This window comes from Podarcis erhardii (assembly GCF_964252035.2).
Source record: "Podarcis erhardii genome assembly, chromosome: 9".
Lineage (NCBI taxonomy): Eukaryota > Metazoa > Chordata > Lepidosauria > Squamata > Lacertidae > Podarcis > Podarcis erhardii.
The window spans coordinates 6,660,137-6,681,667 of record NC_138512.1 but is presented as its reverse complement, the minus strand read 5'-3'; the positions used below and the strand labels follow the sequence as shown (position 1 = coordinate 6,681,667).

General features: G+C 48.8%; 1 protein-coding gene across 9 annotated transcripts in view; it reads right to left on the bottom strand.

The window, feature by feature from the left end:
* The window catches only part of CSK (C-terminal Src kinase), a 67,752-nt gene that overhangs the window by 29,775 nt on the left and 16,446 nt on the right, over positions 1 to 21,531 (bottom strand). For 2 of the 9 annotated variants that reach the window (XM_081876306.1, XM_081876308.1), the window contains exon 1: positions 13,732 to 13,986. The exons of 4 other annotated variants lie outside the window; for them this stretch is intronic. In XM_081876306.1, the coding sequence (XP_081732432.1) occupies positions 13,732 to 13,971 (240 nt within the window). In that variant the 5' untranslated portion in view covers positions 13,972 to 13,986. Of the gene's footprint in view, positions 1 to 13,197; positions 13,301 to 13,583; positions 13,626 to 13,731; positions 13,987 to 21,531 lie in introns of those variants that run through there. 3 more of the 9 variants (XM_081876311.1, XM_081876312.1, XM_081876315.1) reach the window with 2 other exon arrangements.

Genomic DNA, 21,531 nt, shown 5'->3' with positions numbered 1-21,531 from the left:
CCACTTTGTCTGAAGCGCCTTGAGCCATGCGGAAGGATGAGATCACTGGCTAGAGGCGTCCATCAGACAAGGGACCTTCTCACTCCCCTCCATCTCCTTCTGAGATGGAGAAAGGCGTAGGTAGGTGATGAGGGAAGAAGATGGGCTGAGCGCTGGCCGGTGCCCAGGATTTGTGCAGGAGAGAAGCGCTTGCTCCAAGGGACAGTCACAGAATCGTAGAGTGTGAAGGGATCCCAAGGGCTGCAGGAATCTCAACTAAAGCATCCATGACAGAGGGCCATCCAACCTCTGCTTAAAAACCTCCAAGGAAGGAGAGCCCACAACCTCAGCTGTTCCGCTGCCAATCAGCTCTTACTATCAGAAAGTTCTTCGTGATGTTTAGTCAGGAGCAGCAGAAAACAAACTTGCTCCATCTTCCATGGGATAGTCCTTGAGACATCTGAAGATGGCTATTGTATCTACTCTCAGCCTCCTCTTCTCCAGGCTAAACATACTCAGCTCCCTCAACAGTTCCTCATAATCCTTGGTTTCCACTCCCCTGATCATCTTTGTTGCCCTCGTCTGCACACGTTCCAGCTTGTCAACATCCTCCTTAAATTGTGGCGCCCAGAACTGGACACAGCGTTCCAGGTGTGGTCTGACCAAGGCGGAATAGAGTGGTACTATTACTGGCCAAGAAAAAAAACCTGTTTGATGCATCTCTTCACACTGAGGCCTCATCCACATTTTGGGTGGGATTCAGCTAGGCTGCTGCATGCGTGGAATGAGGTCCGTTCACACAAGGGCATGCGCCCACTATCTCCTCCCTTCCACAGCTCCTAAACTTGCTCCAGAGAGGTAGGGAAACCTATGGAAAAGGATAAGGTGCAAAGCATAAGGGGGGGGGAGCCCTGCAGTGCAAAGGCCTCGCTTTTGCCCCCATCCCTACTTAGTGGCACGTTGAACTCCACCCTGCCCATTTAAAACCACTTTGGCTTCCGCAAAAGAATCCAGGGTTTGCCTGGGGTGCTGAGAGTTGTTAGGAGACCTCCGCTCACAAAGAAACTTCTCAGAGGGGTTCAACCATCAATCCCTCTCCCCAGAGAACTCTGGGAATTGTAGCTCTGGGTGAGACAGAGGGGTCTCCTAGCAACTCTCAGCACCCTTTTCAGACTACTGTTTCCAGGATTCCCTGGGTGAAGAAGCCATGACTGTTCAAAGTGGTATGATGCAGACTGAACTGTAAGGTGAACACAGAGCCCAGATCCACTCTGGGCTTTGGAAAAGGGGTGCTTAGTCAAAAGCAACAGTTTTAACTGTCCCTTCTCCCCCAAAAAACCCATCTATCTGAACAACTCCTCCCCAAAGTCCTCTGGAATGAGGAGGCAGGAGGATGTCTGTGTTATTGGCTCTCTTTGCCTTGTGCCATGAGAGAAGGCTTGGGGACCCTCAGGCCCAAGGGCAGAATGCAGCTCTCTGAGCCTCTCTGCACAGCACTTGGGGTTCTTCCTAGGTCACCCCCTCAGTCTCCAGACCACACACCCCAACGGCCATGTTCTGCACCCTCTTTAGAAGGTCCTTGATAATGCCTCTTGCTTGCCCAGATGGAGGGCAGAGAGACAAATTGCAGGTGCATGGAGGAACCCCTTGACTTTTACCCCCAGAATCATAGAATCAGAGCTGGAAGCAGTGCTTGAAACTCCACAGGCGTTTTGCCAGGCGCGGGTCCAGTTGCAACCATATAGAGATCTCTGGATGCCAGGATGGCAACCGTGCAGCGCTGCAAGAAATGCTGCACATCTTGTGCCTCTGTGCTGTTGCGCGAGTCAGCTGGCTCACATGAAAGCAATCCTAGGCGTGCTTCTTGAGGGTAAGAGAGTCTTATCTCGTGCCCCTTTGGGTCATTTCCCCTTGCACCACACGGGATACTTTTTAGGAATAAGGGGAAGGTGCCCTCTGCCCTCCTCCAAACGGCCGCTTCCCCTTCTGCCCACCATGTAAGCCCCAAAACTGTCTGTGTCTTCTGGGGACTCAAAGAAAGAAGATGAGAGAGTTGCGCCCAGGTAGAAATGAGAAGTGTTTATTCACTTACAGCAGCACAGAGCAAACAGCTCCTGTTGGCTTCTTTTTGGTTGAAGAGGCTAAAAATAGCAGGGAAAGAGGAACAGAGATAAGGTAGAATCACGGGGCCAGCAGAACAAAAAGCGAGAGAGAAACCATATATTTAAAGTGGTATGACACCAAACAGGCATGCCTTCCCCCTCCCAAAGAATCCTGGTTCTGGTTTGTTAAGGGTTCTGAGTGCCGTTGGGAGACCCCCTTCTTCCCCTGCACAGAACTACAATTCCCAGAGGGGTTAAACAAAAAAAAATCCGCTTCACCATTTGTTAACCATACCTGTTTAAATTGTGCATGCTTTTGCACCACAAATATAAAAGCATGCACAATTTAATACAAGCATAGGCTTTTTAAACAGGTACAGTTAATAAATTATTATTATTATTATTATTATTACTACTACTATTTACTAAATTTGTATACTGCCCTATACCTACAGGTCTCATGGCGGTTCACAGAATAAAATCACAATATAAAAACACAGAATACACAATCAAAATAAAAACAAGAACAACTCAATAACTCACCCAAGAACAATTTAAGAGCACATTGAATGTCAGTCAACCAAAGGCCTGGTTAAAGAGGAACTTTTTTGCCTGGTACCCAAAGGTATATAATGAAGGTGCCAGTGACTTGCCCAAGCTCACCCAGCTTCGTGGCTGAGAAGGGGTTTGAACTCTGGTCTCTCTCAGGTCCTAATCTGACCCTCTAACCACTACACTACCTGAGAGAGTCGGCTTGCTGCTGCTAAAAAATATAATAACACTCAATAGGTTTTTAAAGGGGGACTGGGCAAATGCATGGAAGGCAGGTCTATCAACAACACAGCTAAATGAAACCTCCGTGTTCAGAGGCAGTTTACCTCTGAACAGCAACTGCCAAGCAGTGAGGGAGGAATGCCTTCTTCATGGCCTGCTCCTCATAGGCATCTCATTGGCTCCTTTGAGAAAGAGAAAGTGGAGCTTGGTGCCCTGACCCAGCCGGGCTTCGTTTTACATTCGCAAGAATATTCACATTAGTAAGTCACCTGGTTCTGCACTCTGCGGTGAAGAGCAGGTGAGCTGGGCAGGAAAAAGGATGGGGGGGGCAGCAGAGCTCAGACCCCCAAGGAGCTGTGTTTTGATTTTAAAAATTAAAAACAAGAGTGAAGTTGTCAGTGGCGTTTGGCAACATGATCACAGCCAAGCAGGTTCCTAGACTAGGTGTCCACGTCAACAGCCAAAGTCCAGACTCTCCGCCTTTGGCTCTTGGGAAAGAGATGGATTCATGCTGGAGACGTAGAGATAGCTCTCACTGCAGGATTTCAGTAAAGGTAAAGGTACCCCTGACCATTAGGTCCAGTCGTGGACCTAAGGTCGTGGACCTGAGGTTGCACGTTCATCTCGCTTTACTGGCTGGCCAAGGGAGCCGGTGTTTGTCTGCAGACAGCTTCCAGGTCATGTGGCCAGCATGACTAAGCCACTTCTGGCAGCGCACGGAAACACCATTTACCTTCCTGCCAGAGCAGTACCTATTTATCTACTTGCACTTTGATGTGCTTTCAAACTGCTAGGTGGGCAGGAGCTGGGACCGAACAACAGGAGCTCACCCCTTTGCAGAGATTCGAACCGCCGACCTTCTGATCGGCAAGTCCTAGGCTCTGTGGTTTAGACCACAGCGCCACCCATGACCCCTGCAAGATTTCATTACAAGCCCCCAAAGGCTTGCTGGCAACCAAGGGAGAGGCTTGAAGGCTTGCACACCCCATTCATTCAAAGCACATCCACACCCATCCAAAAACATTCCTGGGAACTACAATACCCAGCACCCTCAACTGTACATTTGAGGCACAGAGCACCCAGCTTTCCCCAAAGAATTCTGAGAGCTACAGTTTGCTAAGGGTGCTGGGAATTGCAGCTCCATTGAGGCGAACAAGCCCTCCCAGGATCCTGTGTGTTTTCAGTGTGCTTTAAACACAAGGTGCAGCTGTGACCCCAGCAAGAGGGAAGAGCATGCTTCCAGAACACAATTTTTGAATGTGGTTGCCAGCCTGAACTCCTATACCAGGAAATGCAAAAACGTCCCCATGGTAGCCACCCGGGAGTGACAGCAGCTCAGAAAGCACCGTTTGTTCGGAATTAATCCCAGGCTTGTCAGGCTTGTCTTCTTCTTTGTCCAGTGGTTGATTTGTTTAAGAAATGCAGTTCAGTTTCACAAATTCAACACCATATATTTTTTTTAAAGTATTTTTTTACCCTCACCCCACTCAAATTCCTGCTTGCCCTTTGGAAACCCAGGTTCCTTGTCCCTTGCACAATGTGGCCCCCAGGCTGTGAGACTGAAACTGGTTTCTGAACCCAGGTTTAAGGACACTCTTAACCAGCTAGTGCTACATGCACCAAACCATGGTTAAAGGGGAATGGGAGACAGGCTGCAACCAGTGTTTGAAATCAGCCAGGTACCAAGCACATTTTGAACCTGGTTTTCGATCATTTGCGACCAGCTTAAGATGTCTGGACGCCAGGCTGGAGCCTGACATCTTCACCATCTGGGGATCATAGTATCTGGACTGTTTTCACACACTAACTGCCCATATTGTAGAATTCTATCAGTTGTATTTTATCTGCACAATTGGAATGAATTTCTGGAACCAATTGCTTTCCTTGTGCAGCCTGAGCAGGAGCAGAATTGCAGCTCTGGGAGGTGAATAGGAGCCTCCTAACAAACTCAGTGCTAATAACAAACTACAGCTCCCAGAATTCTTTGGAGGAAAGTGGTAACTGTTTAGAGTGGTACCCTAGCACTTTGAATGCATGGTGCTGATGAGGCCAGTATTTAAAATGCTGGGAAACTGCAGCCACTTGATATAGAGAAGACAACACTGAATGAGGTGGAACAATGGCCTGACTCTGCAGTGGGCAGCTGCTTCGTGGTTCTGCTGGATCTCTCAGCGGCTTTTGATACCATCAACCATGGTATCTTTCTGGGCCCCTAGGAGGGCTGGGAGTTGGGGACACTGTTATGCAGTGGTTCCACTCCTTTTTTCTGGGTCAAGTCCAGAAAGTAGTGTGGGGTGTTTGGACCCCTGGGTGCTGACTTGTGGGGTGCCTCAGGACGGTGTCCTCTCCCCCATGCTTTTCAACATCCATATGAAGCCACTGGGAGAGATCATCAGGGGGTTTGGGCTGGGTGTTCATCAATATGCAGTTGCACCTCTCAGAACCAGTGAAGGCAGTGATGGTCCTGTGTGGGTGTCTAGAGGCTGTTGGGGGGTGGATGGCAGTCAACAGACTGAAGCTGAATCCTGACAAGACGAAAGTACTATTTGGGCAGGCAGGGTGGGGGGACTCTCTAGATCTGAATGGGGTAATTAATTGTACCCTTGAAGGACCAGGTGCGCAGCCTGGGAGTCATTTTGGACTCACAGCTGTCCATGGAGGCGCAGCTCAATTCTGTGTCCAGAGCAACTGTCTACCATCTCCATCTGGTACGCAGGCTGAGACCCCACCTGCCCGCAGACTGTCTTGCCAGAGTGGGACATGCTCTGATTATCTCCTGCTTGGAATACTACAATGCACTCTATGTGGAGCTACCTTTGTTGTTTTTTTGTTTTTTAAATAATTTTTATTAATTTTCATAAAACAAAAAAAACCACACAAATAAAAACATTCATAAACAACACATGACTTCCCCACGCCTCCCCTTCACTGCACCCCTGTTTCAAAGTTTTTTAGCAATCCTTCATTCCCTTTCAATATTTAATTTCCCTCAAAATTCTCTTAACTTGAATATTTACAGCTATAGTTCTCTATTTCTTAACCCTTAACATTTTATCAGTCTAAGATTTTGCAACAGTTCTTAAGATATAATTTAAATTTTTTCCAGTCCTCTTCCACTGTCTCTCTCCTCTGATCACGGATTCTGCCAGTCATCTCTGCCAGTCCCATAAATTCAGACACCTTCGTCTGCCATTCTTCCAGAGTAGGTAATTCTTGCATCTTCCAATACTTTGCCAGGAGAATTCTTGCTGCTGTAGTTGCGTACATAAAAAAGGTCCTATCTTTCTTTGGTACCAATTGGCCGACCATGCCCAAGAGAAAAGCCTCCGGTTTCTTTACAAATGTCCACTTAAGGATTTTCTTAATTTCATTATAGATCATTTCCCAGTAGGTTTTAACCCTTGGGCAGGTCCTATGTGGAGCTACCTTTGAAGGTGACCTGGAAACTACAACTAATCCAGAATGCGGCAGCTAGACTGGTAACCTGGAACAGCCGCCAGGATGATATAACACTGGTCCTGAAAGATCTTCATTGGCTCCCAGTTTGTTTCCGAGCACAATTCAAAGTGTGGGTGCTGACCTTTAAAGTCCTAAAAGGCTTTGGCCCAGTATACCTGAAGGAGCATCTCCACCCCCATTGTTCAACCCGGACACTGAGGTCCAGCTCTGAGGGCCTTCTGGCGGTTCCCTCCCTGCGAGAAACAAAGTTACAGGGAACCAGGCAGAGGACCTTCTCAGCAGTGGCGCCCTCCCTGTGGAACGCTTTCCCTTCACATGTCAAGGAGATAAATAACTATACAACTTTTAGAAGACATCTGAAGGCAGCCCTGTTTGGGGACGCTTGTAATGCATGATGTTCTGGTGTGCTATTGTTGTATTTTTGTATACCCTGTTGACAGACTGGCACAAATAATAATAATAATAATAATAATAATAATTCCTAGAATTCTTGGCAGGAGGCCACCTGACCTCTGCTTTGAAACCTCCAATGAAGGAGAGTCCACCACCATCTGCTATTTCAAGCAGAGGTCAATACACCAGTAGAGATGAGATAGATCCTGCAGTCCAGGCCTGAGGGGCCCACCCTTGACAGCTGCTCTCAAAAATAGAGAACCATGCAGACTCATGAAATTGCTGGAGTTTGGTTTATCCCCCCCGAAGTGCACTGCAAGTTTGGGGGAAGCGCAGAGAGGGAGGGGTGAGAATAATCCTCCTGCCTGAGCGAACGAAAACTCTCCGTCTGCTAGGGATTAGGATAAACTGTTCCAAGCGAATGTGATTATTTCACATCTGGCTCCCAGGGAAGCCTTAGGTTTTCTGCCTGGGCATCTGGCAGAGCCTGGAGTGGGAGGCTGAGAGGATGGGAGCTGTGCAAGGGGGCACCTGGCCAGCGGTGCTGGGAAGAGCCTGTGAATGAAGGCAGGAGAATGTCTGATAACACGCTGGACCAATGGGCCATCCATGCCAGTGTTGTCTACACTGACTGGCAGCAGCTCTCCAGATTTCAAATGAGGGTCTCGCTCAGCCCTTCCAGGAGGAGCCAGGAACTGAACCTAGGACCTTCTGTATGCAAAGCAGATGCTCCACTGCTGAGCTATGGCCTTTTCCTCATGGAGGTGGCCTGGCCCTTAAAAAAAAAATCTGGGCCACAGAGTGCTTGTTTATAAATTTATATTCCATTCTTCCTCCCAGGGAGCCCAGGGCAGCAAACAAATGTGACAAAGCAATGCAATTAAAAATAAGATAAAAACACATTTTAAACCAATTTTTAACATCTAAAAAAACATGTAAAACAGTAACAAGTCATTTAAAGACATGTAGGTCAACAGTCTTTTAAAAATTTATAAAGATACAACTAAAGGTGTTAATCAGGAATCCAGTGTGGTGCTTTAAAAAGCCTCCTGTTGTAGCCTACTGTAGAAAGGTAAAGGGGGGGGGGGTTCTTACTATGCTATTTTTTTTATTTACAGCCCTGGCCCTAAGGTCCAGGAAGAAGGTATACAAATTTAGAATGCAACATGAAAAACTGTTTTTAAAAAACCCCTTACAATCACAAGAAACGCAATAATAGGAAACAGGGGGGCTCCAATTTACCTCCCTTGTTCTGTTTACCTTTGCCCTGCCCTCCCACTGGCCCCCCTCCAACCAGGAAGGGGTTAGGGCCCTCGTGGTGGAAAAGGCCCCCCAACCCTGCCCTAGCCTCTAGGAGTTCGCTTTTTAAATTTTCTCTTCCACTTTTCATAACTGCTCTTCCTTCCTTTGCCAGATCTATTTTTAGGCCCTGCAAGACAGTCAAAGATTCTCTGAGCAGAGAGGGCAGCAGATGGAGCCCCAAAGCCCAGGATCAGCACAGCAGAGGGTGGCCGGAATGAGGGACATGTCTGAACTGCGCCACCCCGGACCAGGAAGATCTTCCTGACAGTAAGAGCTGTTCGACAGTGGAATTTGCTGCCAAGGAGTGTGGTGGAGTCTCCCTCTTTGGAGGTCTTTAAGCAGAGGCTTGACAACCATATGTCAGGAGTGCTCTGATGGTGTTTCCTGCTTGGCAGGGGGTTGGACTCGATGGCCCTTGTGGTCTCTTCCAACTCTATGATTCTATGATTCTAGGGAACCTCCCTTACATCCCAGTATAGCATTCTTGTTCCGGAACTCAGCCTCCCTCCCTCCCCACAGGACAAAAACCAGGCCCTGTAGCCACAAAATGAACACAGTTTCCTCCCTCTCTCCAAGTACTCAAACTCTGGACCATCTCATGAAGTTGGGAGACTCAGGACAGACAAGACCTGCAGCTGGTGAGAGAGGATTTCAACCCGGGGTCCCGATACGCCACTCCAGCCTTTGCAATCCTGCTATCCTCCAAGCAATGGCAACTCTCAGACGGGGGGCAGATGGGAGTTGCAGTCCCAAGCACCTAGCGGGCAACAAACTGGTGGCCAAGAAAAGTAGGCTTCTTGCCAGTCAAACTGCTGGCCCACATCACGCCATAGTTCTCCCCACTGACCAGCTGCAATGGCTCTCCAGGATTTCAGGCAAGGGGCTCCCCCAGCTCCCCCTGGAGTTGGCACTGGGGATCAGGACTGGGGCCTTTTGCATGCCACGCAGCTGCTCCACCACTCAGCCATAGACCAACAGAGCATCTTATTCAGGGGTCAGCAAACTTACCATGCCTCGAGCCGGTGTCTCCAGCACCGATCGCGCGGCGGGCCGGAGGGCAGGGGAGCGCGTGCCCATACGCATGCGCACACACTATTTTGGGTGCACTTCCGGGTCAGAGGAGCACTAGAAATAGCTTGTGCGCATGTGCACGGACCTCCTCCAACCCAGATGGGCACCGGAAATAACACTTGCACACCTGGCTTGAGAGCAGTACATGTGAAAAGGATCTAGGAGTCTTGGTTGACCACGAACTTGACATGAGCCAACAATGTGACGCGGCAGCTAAAAAAGCCAATGCAATTCTGGGCTGCATCAATAGGAGGATAACATCTAGATCAAGGGAAGTAATAGTGCCACTGTATTCTGCTCTGGTCAGACCTCACCTGGAGTACTGTGTCCAGTTCTGGGCACCACAGTTCAAGAAGGACACTGACAAACTGGAACGTGTCCAGAGGAGGGCAACCAAAATGGTCAAAGGCCTGGAAACGATGCCTTATGAGGAACGGCTAAGGGAGCTGGGCATGTTTAGCCTGGAGAAGAGGAGGTTAAGGGGTGATATGATAGCCATGTTCAAATATATAAAAGGATGTCACATAGAGGAGGGAGAAAGGTTGTTTTCTGCTGCTCCAGAGAAGCGGACACGGAGCAATGGATCCAAACTACAAGAAAGAAGATTCCACCTAAACATTAGGAAGAACTTCCTGACAGTAAGAGCTGTTGGACAGTGGAATTTGCTGCCAAGGAGTGTGGTGGAGTCTCCTTCTTTGGAGGTCTTTAAGCAGAGGCTTGACAACCATATGTCAGGAGTGCTCTGATGGTGTTTCCTGCTTGGCAGGGGGTTGGACTCGATGGCCCTTGTGGTCTCTTCCAACTCTATGATTCTATGATTCTATGTGCACAAGCTATTTCCGGTGCTCCTCCGACCCGGAAGTGGGCAGCCACACAGCGCAGCGCCGGTAAGAGCGGGCGGTGGGGGTCACCACGGGCCGGATAAACGAGTCCCTCGGGCCTTACTGTCCCGCGGCCCTTAGTTTGGGGACCCCTGGTCTTATCAAAACAGGAGGAGGACTTGTGTGACTCAGGGAGGCCAGCCAGCTTTTGAAAGCATCTTAAATGAACAAAGATTCATAAAGCTAAAGACGGAGGGAGAGAGAAATGGGCATATTCTCTCTGCCTTTAAGGAAGGGCATCTGGTTCAGACTTGATCCTTCAACTCCTTTCTGATTCTCCCCTGCTATGCCAAGTGGCCTAACGTGACAGGGGGAAATCCTGATATGAGAGAGAGGGGTGCCCGGGTAGGGGGAGGTAAATTCAAGAATGACTCATGGTCTTGGGAGCAAGGATGGAGAAGCCACTATTGGGGAGAGGGATTTCATCCTATGCTGGCACAACAAGTTGTGCAGTTCAACTTGGTGCTGAGGCCCTTGTGCAACAAACATGCTTCCCCTGCCCCATCAAACTTTTTGCAATAAAGGAAATTTACAGGGAGACGCACTGGAAAGTGTGGTATAACCCTTGTTTTCATGTAACCGGAATCTAACTCCCCTGCAAACAATTTGGAAAGAATGTGCAATAAAGTGTCCAGAATCTTCCTAACAACGCAGTCACTTAATTTGCTGAATTCTGCATTGCATCCTCTTCCCTTTAAGGAGCAAGTCTGGGTACGTTGTTTTGGAAGGAGGATCTGGAGAGCTTCCTCCCATGTGGGACAGCAGACCTGGAGACGTTGGCCCAGATCCCCACTCAGCCACAAAGCTCATAGGCGACCTTACGACAGTACTAACCCTCAAGCCTACCTTACAGGGTTGTTGAGAGGAGGGGAAACAAGTGCAATTGGGCTCCTTGGAGGAAGGTAAAATGTAAAAGGGGGAAATAATAAATGCTGCCTGTGAAATACAGTGCTTAAGAGCAGACTCTGCTCCTGGAACAGCAAGACAAGAAGCAGCTAAGACAAGAGCATGTGCAGAGTGCCTCTCTTTCATCCCTGAAGAACAGCTGGCTCCCTAATACTGGAGATTAGAATACCTTCCAGGCTGCCCCCCACAAGCACCTCTTACATACAAATGTACAAATAATGAAGGGTACCCAGCTGGATGAGAAGCTGGCACAAGTTCCTTATTCGAGGTCAGGCTGTTTGGTCCACCTAGCCCAGTACAGTCTGCTCTGAATGGCAGCAGCTCTCCAGGGTTTCATGCACAGACCTTTCTGATCACCTGCTACCAAAGCATTTTAAGTCAGAAGTTGGGAGTCACTGGCCTGTGTGTGGCCCTTTGGGCCTCTACACCTGGCCCTCAGGACTCTTCCTAAGCCTGACCAGCCCTCCTTCACAATCTCTGCAAGTGTTGTTGCCCAGTAGGAATTTGCCCCCGAACTCTGAGAATGTCTATGACTTGCCTGGAGGGAGAAGCACGTGTGCGCAGATGTCAAGGCAATAAACAGCTATTTTACTTTTAAAAGACAACTGAAGGCGGCCCTGTTTAGGGAAGTTTTTAATGTCTGACGCTGTATTGTTTTTAATATTCGGTTGGAAGCCGCCCAGAGTGGCTGGGGAAACCCAGCCAGATGGGCGGGGTATAAATAATACAGTCATACCTCGGGTTGAATATGCTTCAGGATGAAGGATTTGCAGAAATATCTAACTGAACTAGAATACAAAAATGGGAGGTGCGAGGAGGTCAAGGAAGTAAGCGAATGAAAGCAAGTGATGTAAAGGCTTGACTTGTTTTTTTCCTTTGTTTTTTTTCTGTTCTTGGATGATGTTTGTTTTTTATGTATTGTTCTTTCTTTTTTGATTGTTCTGTTTTAATTTTTATATATATATATATATTTTCTCTTTTCTCTGTAACCTTTAAAAAAAAAAATCCTAATAAAAATCTATTCCAAAAAAAAAGAATATGCTTCAGGATGAGCGCTTTCAGGTTGCGCTCTGTGGCGACCCGGAAGTAACGGAGCGCATTACTTCCAGGTTTCGCCACTCGCGCATGCGCAGACACTCTTAATGACATCATGCACATGCATGGAAGCAGCGAATTGTGACCCACACATGCGCAGACACATGGTCACGGGTGGATCCCGTTCTCATCGTGAGGTGCCACTGTAGTAATAATAATAATTATTATTACTACTACTAGCAAAGCAAGCCTATTGTCCAAAAAGGTACAGGTTACATAGAATTGTAAAGTTGGAAGGGACCCCAAAGGGCCATCTAGTCCAACCCCCTGAAATGCACAACTAAAGCATCCAAACTCTGACATCCAACCAATGTCTGTCACGACACTCACCTCTGCCCCTGGTTGTGCCCACCGCTCCCAGCATATGGCCCCTGGGTGGCTGCCCATCAATGAATGTGGGGAGGAGGTACCCCACTCCTGTCTGGATGGGAGGTGCCAGCAGGGATCAAAGTGGGAACCCTTTGCATGCCAAGCAGGTGTTCTCTACCCACTACCATCCCTCCGACACAGCCAGCGGCATAGCGTGGGATGTCAGCACCCGGGGCAAGGCAAGTAATTTGCGCCCCCTAACCCGGGGCAAGGCAAGTAATTTGCGCCCCCTAACCCGGGGCAAGGCAAGTAATTTGCGCCCCTAACCCCTAACCTGCCGCCACTGCCAGCTTCTTCTTGCTGCTGCCTGGGCTGGGGTATTTACGGTAAGGTAGCCACGGCGGCAGCAGCGGGTCCATGTCAGGTGATCTGAGGCAAGTTGCCGCTGGCGCTGCCGCCCAAACGACGCCGCTTGCCCGGAGGAGGAGGAGGGCAGAGAGGCGAGGAAAATGTAACATGGCCCAGCAGCTGCAGCAGCGGTGGCGGCGGGGCTGTGAGGAGGGGCTGCCTGGAGCGCCCTCCGCGGCCCTGACGTGCAGGGACCGCGGCGAGCGCTGAGAGCCGCTGCCTGCCCGACGCCTTCAGCCCGGACGTGCGCACAGCTCGTCGGTTCCGTGAGACATGGGGCTCTGCTACAGCCTGCGCCCGAGGCTCTTCGGCGACTCCGGAGGCGGCGAGCGTGCCCCCCCCAGATGTTGCGCCGGGTGCGTCCGCCCCCCCTGCACCCCCCACGCTACGCCACTGGACACAGCTCTGGCCCTGCCCAACCCCACTCCCTCCCTCTGCTGCTTTTGCTGCTCTCTTCCAATTACCTGTCAAGGCGGACATGACCAGCTGGAGGACCAGCTGTGAAGCAAAAGTCTCACCTGCCACCACTCCCCATTGCCCTCTGGGCTGCGCCTGCCCTTCTGCACAAGCCTCGGAGCCCCATGCAGCCGGCCAGCCAGCCTCCTCTCCCACTTTCTGCCGATTCAGTGCCTTCAGCCATCAAAGCAAAGAGCAGCGGCGGCCCTGCCGGATCGCTCCCCGTTTGGTAGCGCCCGAGATTCACTGGGTCCATGTGGCAGTGGTGGTGGAAGAGGAGGAGTGCTGCGTCGTGGGGCCCAGCCAGCAGCTTCTCGGCCAACTTGAATTACAGATGAATTTTTAAAGGAAGAAAGAGGGAAAGGAGGTGGGCTGGGAAAAGGAGCAGCAGCAGCAGTAGCAGGGATGGATCTTGCAAAAGAGGGGAGAAAAAGGAAGGTGCACTTACAAGACCAGAACAGAAGCTGAGAAGCATCTTGTGTTATATAACAAGTGGAGCAAGGAACCAAGGATACATGACAACTGTCGGGGGGCACTTGGAAGACGGCTCCGCTTCAGACACACACACACACACACACACACACACACACACACACATCCTCTCCTCTCTTGCGGCTCCGGGGAGGAGGGAAGGTGGGGGAAGGGAGAGCAGGCGGGAAGCAGCAGAGAGCCTGCCTGCCTGCAGCAGCCGCGGCAGAAAAGCTGAAACTGCGGTAACCCAGGATTCTCACGCCGCCCGCCAGTTCTCCGGAAACGCCACAGGGACCAGCTCCACGGCAACTGCCCACGTCCGCCAGGGATGGTTTCAAAGAGACGTTCGCCGCCGCCACAAGCATGCACACACCAGGATGGGTAGAGTTGGAAGGGACCTCCAAAGGCCATCTAGCCCAACCCCCTGCAATGCAGGAATCAAGAGCTAAAGAATCCCTGGCAGAGGACTGCTTAAAAGCTCTCCAAGGAAGGTTCCTCCGCTCTGGAGCAGCAGAATACAAGCTGGCTCAACCTTCAGCCCTACAGACATTGGAAAGTGGTTCCCGTATCTCACTCTCTCACACACACATTCTTCCATGTTGCAAGAGGCCAGCTCGCTCAGGCTGGGCTCCCACCCCCAGGCCCACTGCAGAGAGATGCTCTTCCTCAATATGGTGGGGAGGGGAGAATAGAATAAGGGCAATTTCACCTGCAAGCCTTTGGCTCTTTTTTCCAAAGCTGCAGCAGGATCCAACGTCCGTTGAAACTTGCCAAAATGCTAAGGATTAAGAGTGAATCAAATCTGCAATTTTACCTTATTTTTTGTGGTGGCGGGGGAGCCAGGATAGGGGAGAGGGGAATGGAAGGAAGAACACAGAGCACTAAAAGGGGAGAGAAACGGCAGCTTTTGCATAAAAAAACAACAACAGCCCAGTGTGCTTTCCTTGATTCCAAAGGAAAAAATATATGCATGGCTTGGCAGGAATTATTGTTCTTATTGTATTTCCTCAGTGCCGCAGCAAAAGGGGTCGATGTGATAAGCTAAAAGGAGGGATTTTATTGTCCTGGAGGAGTGACTGAAGACCCCAAGCAGGCAGAGGTTTGGAAAATGAACTCTGGCCGTGATAATAAAGGTGCATAAACTCCTTGGGATGGTCAAGTGGGGAGAACTGTTAGCCCAGAGGCAGAGTCGCTGCTTGGCATGCAGAAGAACCTGGGTTCAAGCCATTGCTGCATCTCCAGGTGGGGTTGGAAGACACCTTGTCGGAAACACTGAGGCCTCTGAAGAACAGCTGCCTGTCAGTGTGGACAATATAGAGATTAAGGGGCCAGTGGCTGGCCTTGGCCAAAGTCAGCTGAGCAATGACTTGAACCCAGCTCTCCCTGACCCTGACTGCCCACTAAGGAAGAGGCTTTTGCCACTAGGGACTGCTACTGCCCCCATCCTGACATTTAGTTTTCATTTTTATTGATGGCATTTACTGCACAGTTTAACCAGGTCTTTGGCTGATAAACATACTAACACCTTTTAAATGTGCTTGTGGGAGGGTTTTTTTTTTTTTGTTTCGATTTGGTTTTATATTCGTGTGTGTATATATATACATATATATACATATATACATATATACATATATATATGTGTGTGTGTGTGTGTGTGTATTTTGTGTTTTTATATTGTATTTTTACCTTGTGAACCACCTTGTGATCAACGGATGAAGGGTGGTATTTAAATTTAATAAATCAATAAAATACAAATTTATATCCCACCTTCCCTACAAGGAGCTCAAATAAAATGCAGCAAACGTGTGACTGCTAGGGGAATCCAGGAGAGTGGGGTGTGGTGGAAGGGTCCAATCCTTCCCACCCCCAAACATACTTTTTATGTGCTAAATTGTCTTGAACCCTGTGAGCTCTGTTTCAGAAACTGCAAGCACAGATCAGGACTTTTGGGATATTTTGTTCCAAATTTCCTGGTGTCAGTAGCAAGCTTAATAATAATAATAATAATAATAATAATAATAATAATTTATTATTTGTACCCCGCCCATCTGGCTGGGTTTCCCCAGCCACTCTGGGCGGCTTCCATAGAAACAAAAAATACAGTAAAATATCACAGATTAAAAACTTCCCTGAACAGGGCTGCCTTAAGACGTCTTCTGAATGTCAGGTAGTTATTTATCGCTTTGACATCTGATGGGAGGGCGTTCCACAGGGCGGGCGCCACTACCGAGAAGGCCCTCTGCCTGGTTCCCTGTAGCTTTGCTTCTTGCAATGAGGGAACCGCCAGAAGTCCCTTGGCGCTGGACCTCAGTGTCCGGGCAGAACGATGGGGGAGGAGATGCTCCTTCAGGTATACTGGGCATTTGAGGCCATTTAGGGCTTTAAAGGTCAACACCAGCACTTTGAATTGTGCTCGGAAACAAATCCCATTTGCTTGCCTTAATAAGAAAATATCCATGTTTGGATGTGTGGCATTCACACAGAGATCTGCATGTGGTTCTGTTTAGAGCATGGTCCAGGAATCACCGCTGGATCGCCAGCTCACACGTTCCTTCCCTCTCCCTCCCTCAGCAGTGGTGGTGCCACCTCCTCCCTCCCTCCTCCTGGCTTCTCCCTGCCCTGCCTAGAGGAGGAAGGGGGCTGGGCTTTGTTGGTGCCAGCAGCAGCAGCGCTTGAGCGGCTGCCATTTTAAGAAGCACCTCTCCAGAGCCCTTTGACGTGCCACTCTTTGTCCATCCCCCCCCCCCCCGGCCAGCTCCTGCTACTCACAAGAAACAGGTAAGCAGCCACCGGGGCTCATGGGGCTCTTGCATCATCCCCCCCAAAAAATATAGTCCAGCCCCCCACAAGGTCTGAGGGACAGTAGACTGGCCCCCTGCTGAAAAAGTTTGCTGACCCCTGGTTTAGAGTATATCTGGAATGTTGTTAATGTGTACATTTGGCATGTGCTCCTCGCAGAGGTGAACCGGGCGCCCACTCAGGTGTTTTCCCCGATGCCAAGAAGAGGGCCTTTCCTACCCATTTCCCCACGTTTCCTCTCCTTTTAAATGTCAAGTCTTGCTTTATTCTGTCTTGTGTATTTAATGCTACTTTCACCGATTTGCTATTTTAAGCTTATTTTCACATATTACTCTCATCTGCTTTCTAATGGACGGTTTGCCAGCATGGGGGTGACGTTCATGTCTTTCCCCTGGTGCCCACAAAGTCTCTGAACCTTCTCTTTTTCACTGCCCCCTCGGTATGAGTGGTTACCCTTTCTTCCTTTGAGAAAAACCATGGAACTGAAGGAGGAAGTTGGAGCGGTGACCCTCTCCTCTCCCACTTCCCTCTTCCAGCTCTATGCACTTTCCAAGGCTTCAATTACCGTATTTTTCGCCCCATAGGATGCACCGGCCCATAGGACGCACCAAGTTTTTTGGGAGGGAAATAAAGAAAAAAAATTTTATTTCCCACCCCCCAGGCACTTGTGGGGCCGGCAGCAGGGAGAAGCGCTCTTCTCCCCACCGCCCGCCTGCAGACCAGGTCCGGGGACAGCGGGAAGACACGCTGCGCCTCCCCGCTGTCCCCGGAGCTTGCGGGGCTGGCGGCCGGGAGAAGCACGTGTCTCCCCGCCGTCAGCCTCCAAACCACATCGGGCGACAGCGGGATGGCGGCGTTCCGCCTCCCCGCTGTCCCCCGACCTTGAGGGACTGGCGCTGCGGCTCTCCTGAAGCCTGGAGAGCGAGAGGGGTTGGTGCGCACCGACCCCTCTCGCTCTCCAGGCTTCAGCAAAAGCCTGCATTCGCCCCATAGGATGCACACGCATTTCCCCTTCATTTTTGGAGGGGAAAAAGTGCGTCCTATAGGGCGAAAAATACGGTAACTCTTCTCCATCACCCAGAGGGCATGGCACCCACTCAAAAATCCAAATGAGCCTGAAATGGTAGACAATTCCCGCTTATCATAAGCTACTGAGATAAATTCACTGAAGGGCAAAGTCTCAGTAATACAACTTGATGGATGGGCAAAGTTTTTTTTAATGTATTTTTATTAAAGATTTTCTTGGTTTACAAAAGTATGTGCAATGTCTCTCTCTCTCCCCCCCCCCAAGTAACTTTTTCTACAGATCAGTTTCATTTGTTGAGACATTAGGAAGAAAAGGGGGAAAGAGGTGGAAGGGCAAAGTTAAAGTCTGAATAATAAATAATATTTATTTAATAAAATTATTCAACAGATATTTATCGAGCCTTTCTTCCTCAGTATGAGTCACTCAAGGTTTCTTGCAACAAAATCCAACACTTTTTTTAAAAAAAAACAAAAACAGAAGCACTTGTCAACATTTTGGGTGCCCTTGATCCCATGCTCTGGAACACTATTCCAGCAGAGATTCGGCAGACATCCTCGCTTTTGGCTTGGGAACTGACAAGCCTTTGCAGCTGTTTATGCTTTTAGTTTTGATTAGGCAGTCATCTTAATGATAATCTGCATTTTTATTTTTTAAATGGTGTTTCACATTTTAAATTTGCACACTGCCCTTATATTTCATTTTATGGCAGAAAAGAAATATTTATAAACACTCTCTCTCTCTCTCTCTCTCTCTCTCACACACACACACACACACACACAAAACCCAACAGGTAATACCAATCAAAATCACAAACAGGGAACAAGAAAATGTCAGGAAAAGTCTAATAAACTGAAACTTTTGTTTTATTTTAATTTAGCAATGCCCTTGTTTTTAAGTAAACAATTTAAGACTGTAAAAAAGAGCATGAGAATCAACATTCCTTATGGCACAACTAGACTAATATTTAGTTTTTCAAAAAAGATGGTGCCTGCAACAGAATGTTGCAGTGTGGAGTGTTCCTGTCCAGGGCCAACCAAGGAACTCCATTCCATCCTCCCATCCAAGTTTCCTGTTGTGGTTTTCCCCCTCCTAACCTACAATCAGTATTCCAAGCATGCACAGTTCTAATGGGGGGGGAGGGGCTTCTCCTCCTTAAGGGTTCTCCCTAAATATTTTGCATTTCTGTAAACCTTGGGATTCCCCTCACCAAAGTCTGTTGACACCTCCCTTCTTGAGCATGGATGGCCTAGCTTTGTCCATATAACCATATAACGTATGGGTGAGGTAAAGGGACCCCCGACTGTTAAGTCCAGTTGCAGACGACTCTGGGGTTGCGGCGCTCATCTCGCTTTACTGGCTGAGGGAGCCGGCGTACAGCTTCCAGGTCCTGTGACCAGCATGACTAAGCCGCTTCTGGCGAACCAGAGCAGCGCACAGAAACGCCGTTTACCTTCCCACTGGAGTGGTACCTATTTATCTACTTTTTTATCTACTTGCATATTGCATATCTACTATTTTATCTACTTGCATATTGACGTGCTTTCAAACTGCTAGGCTGGCAGGGAGCAGGGACCGAGCAACGGAAGCTCACCCCGTCGCGGGGATTCGAACCGCCAACCTTCTGATCAGCAAGCCCTAGGCTCTGTGGTTTAGAGCACAGCGCCACCCGCGTCCCCTATTTAAAGGGTGAGTTCACTGTTAAATAAGCTAACAGGATGTTGTTTTTCTCAAGGGCAGATTTGCCAGTCCAGAAAACCTACAATGCCGGCTCTGTGCACCTGGTAGCCTCCAGCCAACAACAAGGTTGATGCTTTTGTTTCTGTGGCTGCTTTTACGCAGCCCAGCAATTTGCAAAGGGAGCAGAGTGCATTTGGTCCTCGTATCTCTGAGCCATTTAAAAATTAAATTTTGACTCAGTCTAATTGGCAAGTAATTTAATTGCCTATAAACAAAAATACAGAAAACTCACCCTCTAGTCAAGGAATAGAGTGCTCCTGACGCTGAGTAGGAGACAGAGTATTATTTCACATAAAATTAGTGCTTGGATGCTTATCTCACATGCCGTAAAGGGCCCAGGTTTTACTACGCCACAAGTGTCTAGACCGTAATCTAAAAATCTGCCAACGCTCTATCTCATGGCGCTGCAGGCTTCCTAGCACTGGCAGGACTCAAACGAGCATTAATCTCATTCTGTCCTCCCCACTACTTATTCAAATGTTCCAAGAGAACATGGAATTGTGGCGTTTGAAGGGACTCCATCTAGTCCAATCCCCTGCAATGCAGAAATCACAACTAAAAAATCCCTGGCAGATGGCCATCTAACATCCACTGTTGAATGGTTCTTACCCTCAGAATGCTCTTCCTAGAGTTTAGTCAGAAGAACTTCCTTTCTTGGAATGTAAACCCTCCGGGAGGAGGAGGAGAAAGCAAGCTTGCTCCCTCTTTCATGTGACAGCCCTTAAGATACTTGAAGATGGCTATCTTATCTCCTCTCAGTCTCCTCTTCTCCAGGCTAAACATACCCAACTCTTTCCACTGTTCCTCATCAGGCTTGGTTTCCAGACCCTTGATCACCCAGCTTGTCAATATCCTTTGTAAATTGTGGTGCCCAGAACTGGACACAGGACTCCAAGAGGGGTATGAACAAAGCAGAATAGGGTGGTACTGTGGTTTCTCTTAATCTGGAAACTACTTTTATTGATGCAGCTTAGAATTGCATTAGCTTTTTTTTTTTTTGCTGATGCATCACACTGCTGACTCATGTGCTAAGCTTGTGGTCACTTAAGACCCCAAAATCTTTCCTAAACATCAGTGAAAGTTTGACACGCTCACCCTTAAAAGCAGGAATTGCCTCATTTTACATTTCCTCAATGCCTTTCGGTTGTCTTGACTTCATGCTTCAACTTTGCCCATAGGAGAGGGGGAAGTTATCACGGGATACAAGTGCAGAAAACAAAAAATAAGGAAACAGGTAAAGACCAGTATTTTCACAGAAAGTTTTGCAACTGTCCCAAGAAGCCAACAAGAATTTCTGCATTCTGTCTGCATGGATCACGGCGTAAGAATTTAGACTGCAACTTGTTTTGTTTTAAAAAGCAGCCGACATCACAACCTGTCCCAGCATTCTTCAATAAACTGGAGTATGTATCATCATTTGGCGGCGGAAATGACCATTTGACCTTCTGCAAGAACAGCCTCAGCTGGTCCTGTTCTGTGCCTCCTTCATACCCATTGGCTGTACTTTCTCCCTATTTTGCTCTTAACCTGTGAAAAAGAGACCTCAGACCCTACCCATGCTAACACTGGAACGCAGGATTGGGCTGTATTACCCCAATATGCTCTATGTGGGGCTTCTGCCGTGAGTGCAGGATGCTGCAGCACGATTGCTGACAGGAGGCCTTGCCAGCATATAATACCTGTGCCCAGAGATCTCACCTGGTTACTGATTTGCTCCTAGGGCAGGTGCTACTAAAAGCCCTTAGCAGCTTGGGACCAGTGTACCAACAAGATCACCTCACCCCATATGTGCCCACACATAATACCTGTTCCATATTTGTAAGAACTCGATATTCTAGTGTGGCAGCACCGACTCCAGGAAGCTACTTTCCCTGTACTCCTTTCGGCGCCTGCTAAAAATATTCCTGTTTAGAGGAGCCTCCCCAGATGTTTAGAAAATTGATGTGAGTTCTAATTTGTTTTTAATCTATTGTTACTTTAACTTTTTGAAAGGTGTAAAACATTATTGGAGGTCGTTTGACCGGCCCCGAACTGAGCTGCCCGCTTGCGTGCTGTGCTAAACCAGGGCAGCACAATGTGGGGACTCACTTCTGCAGCACCGAAAATCGCATCTATGCATGCACAGACGCTGAAAATCGCCGGGGGGGGGGCACACAATCCGGCCCACAGAGAGATCTCGGCGGGACTAATCCAGCCCAGGCAAGATAAACCTTGCTGACCCCTGCTCTAGGGTTACAGGCAAGCAGTGACAGGGTAAGATCCTGTCCGCTGAATCATGTGGAACCTACTGTGTGAACCGCACTGCAATTTACATCCCAAGGCACCTTCACACACACCATGCAGCAGTTATGCTTGATGCAAT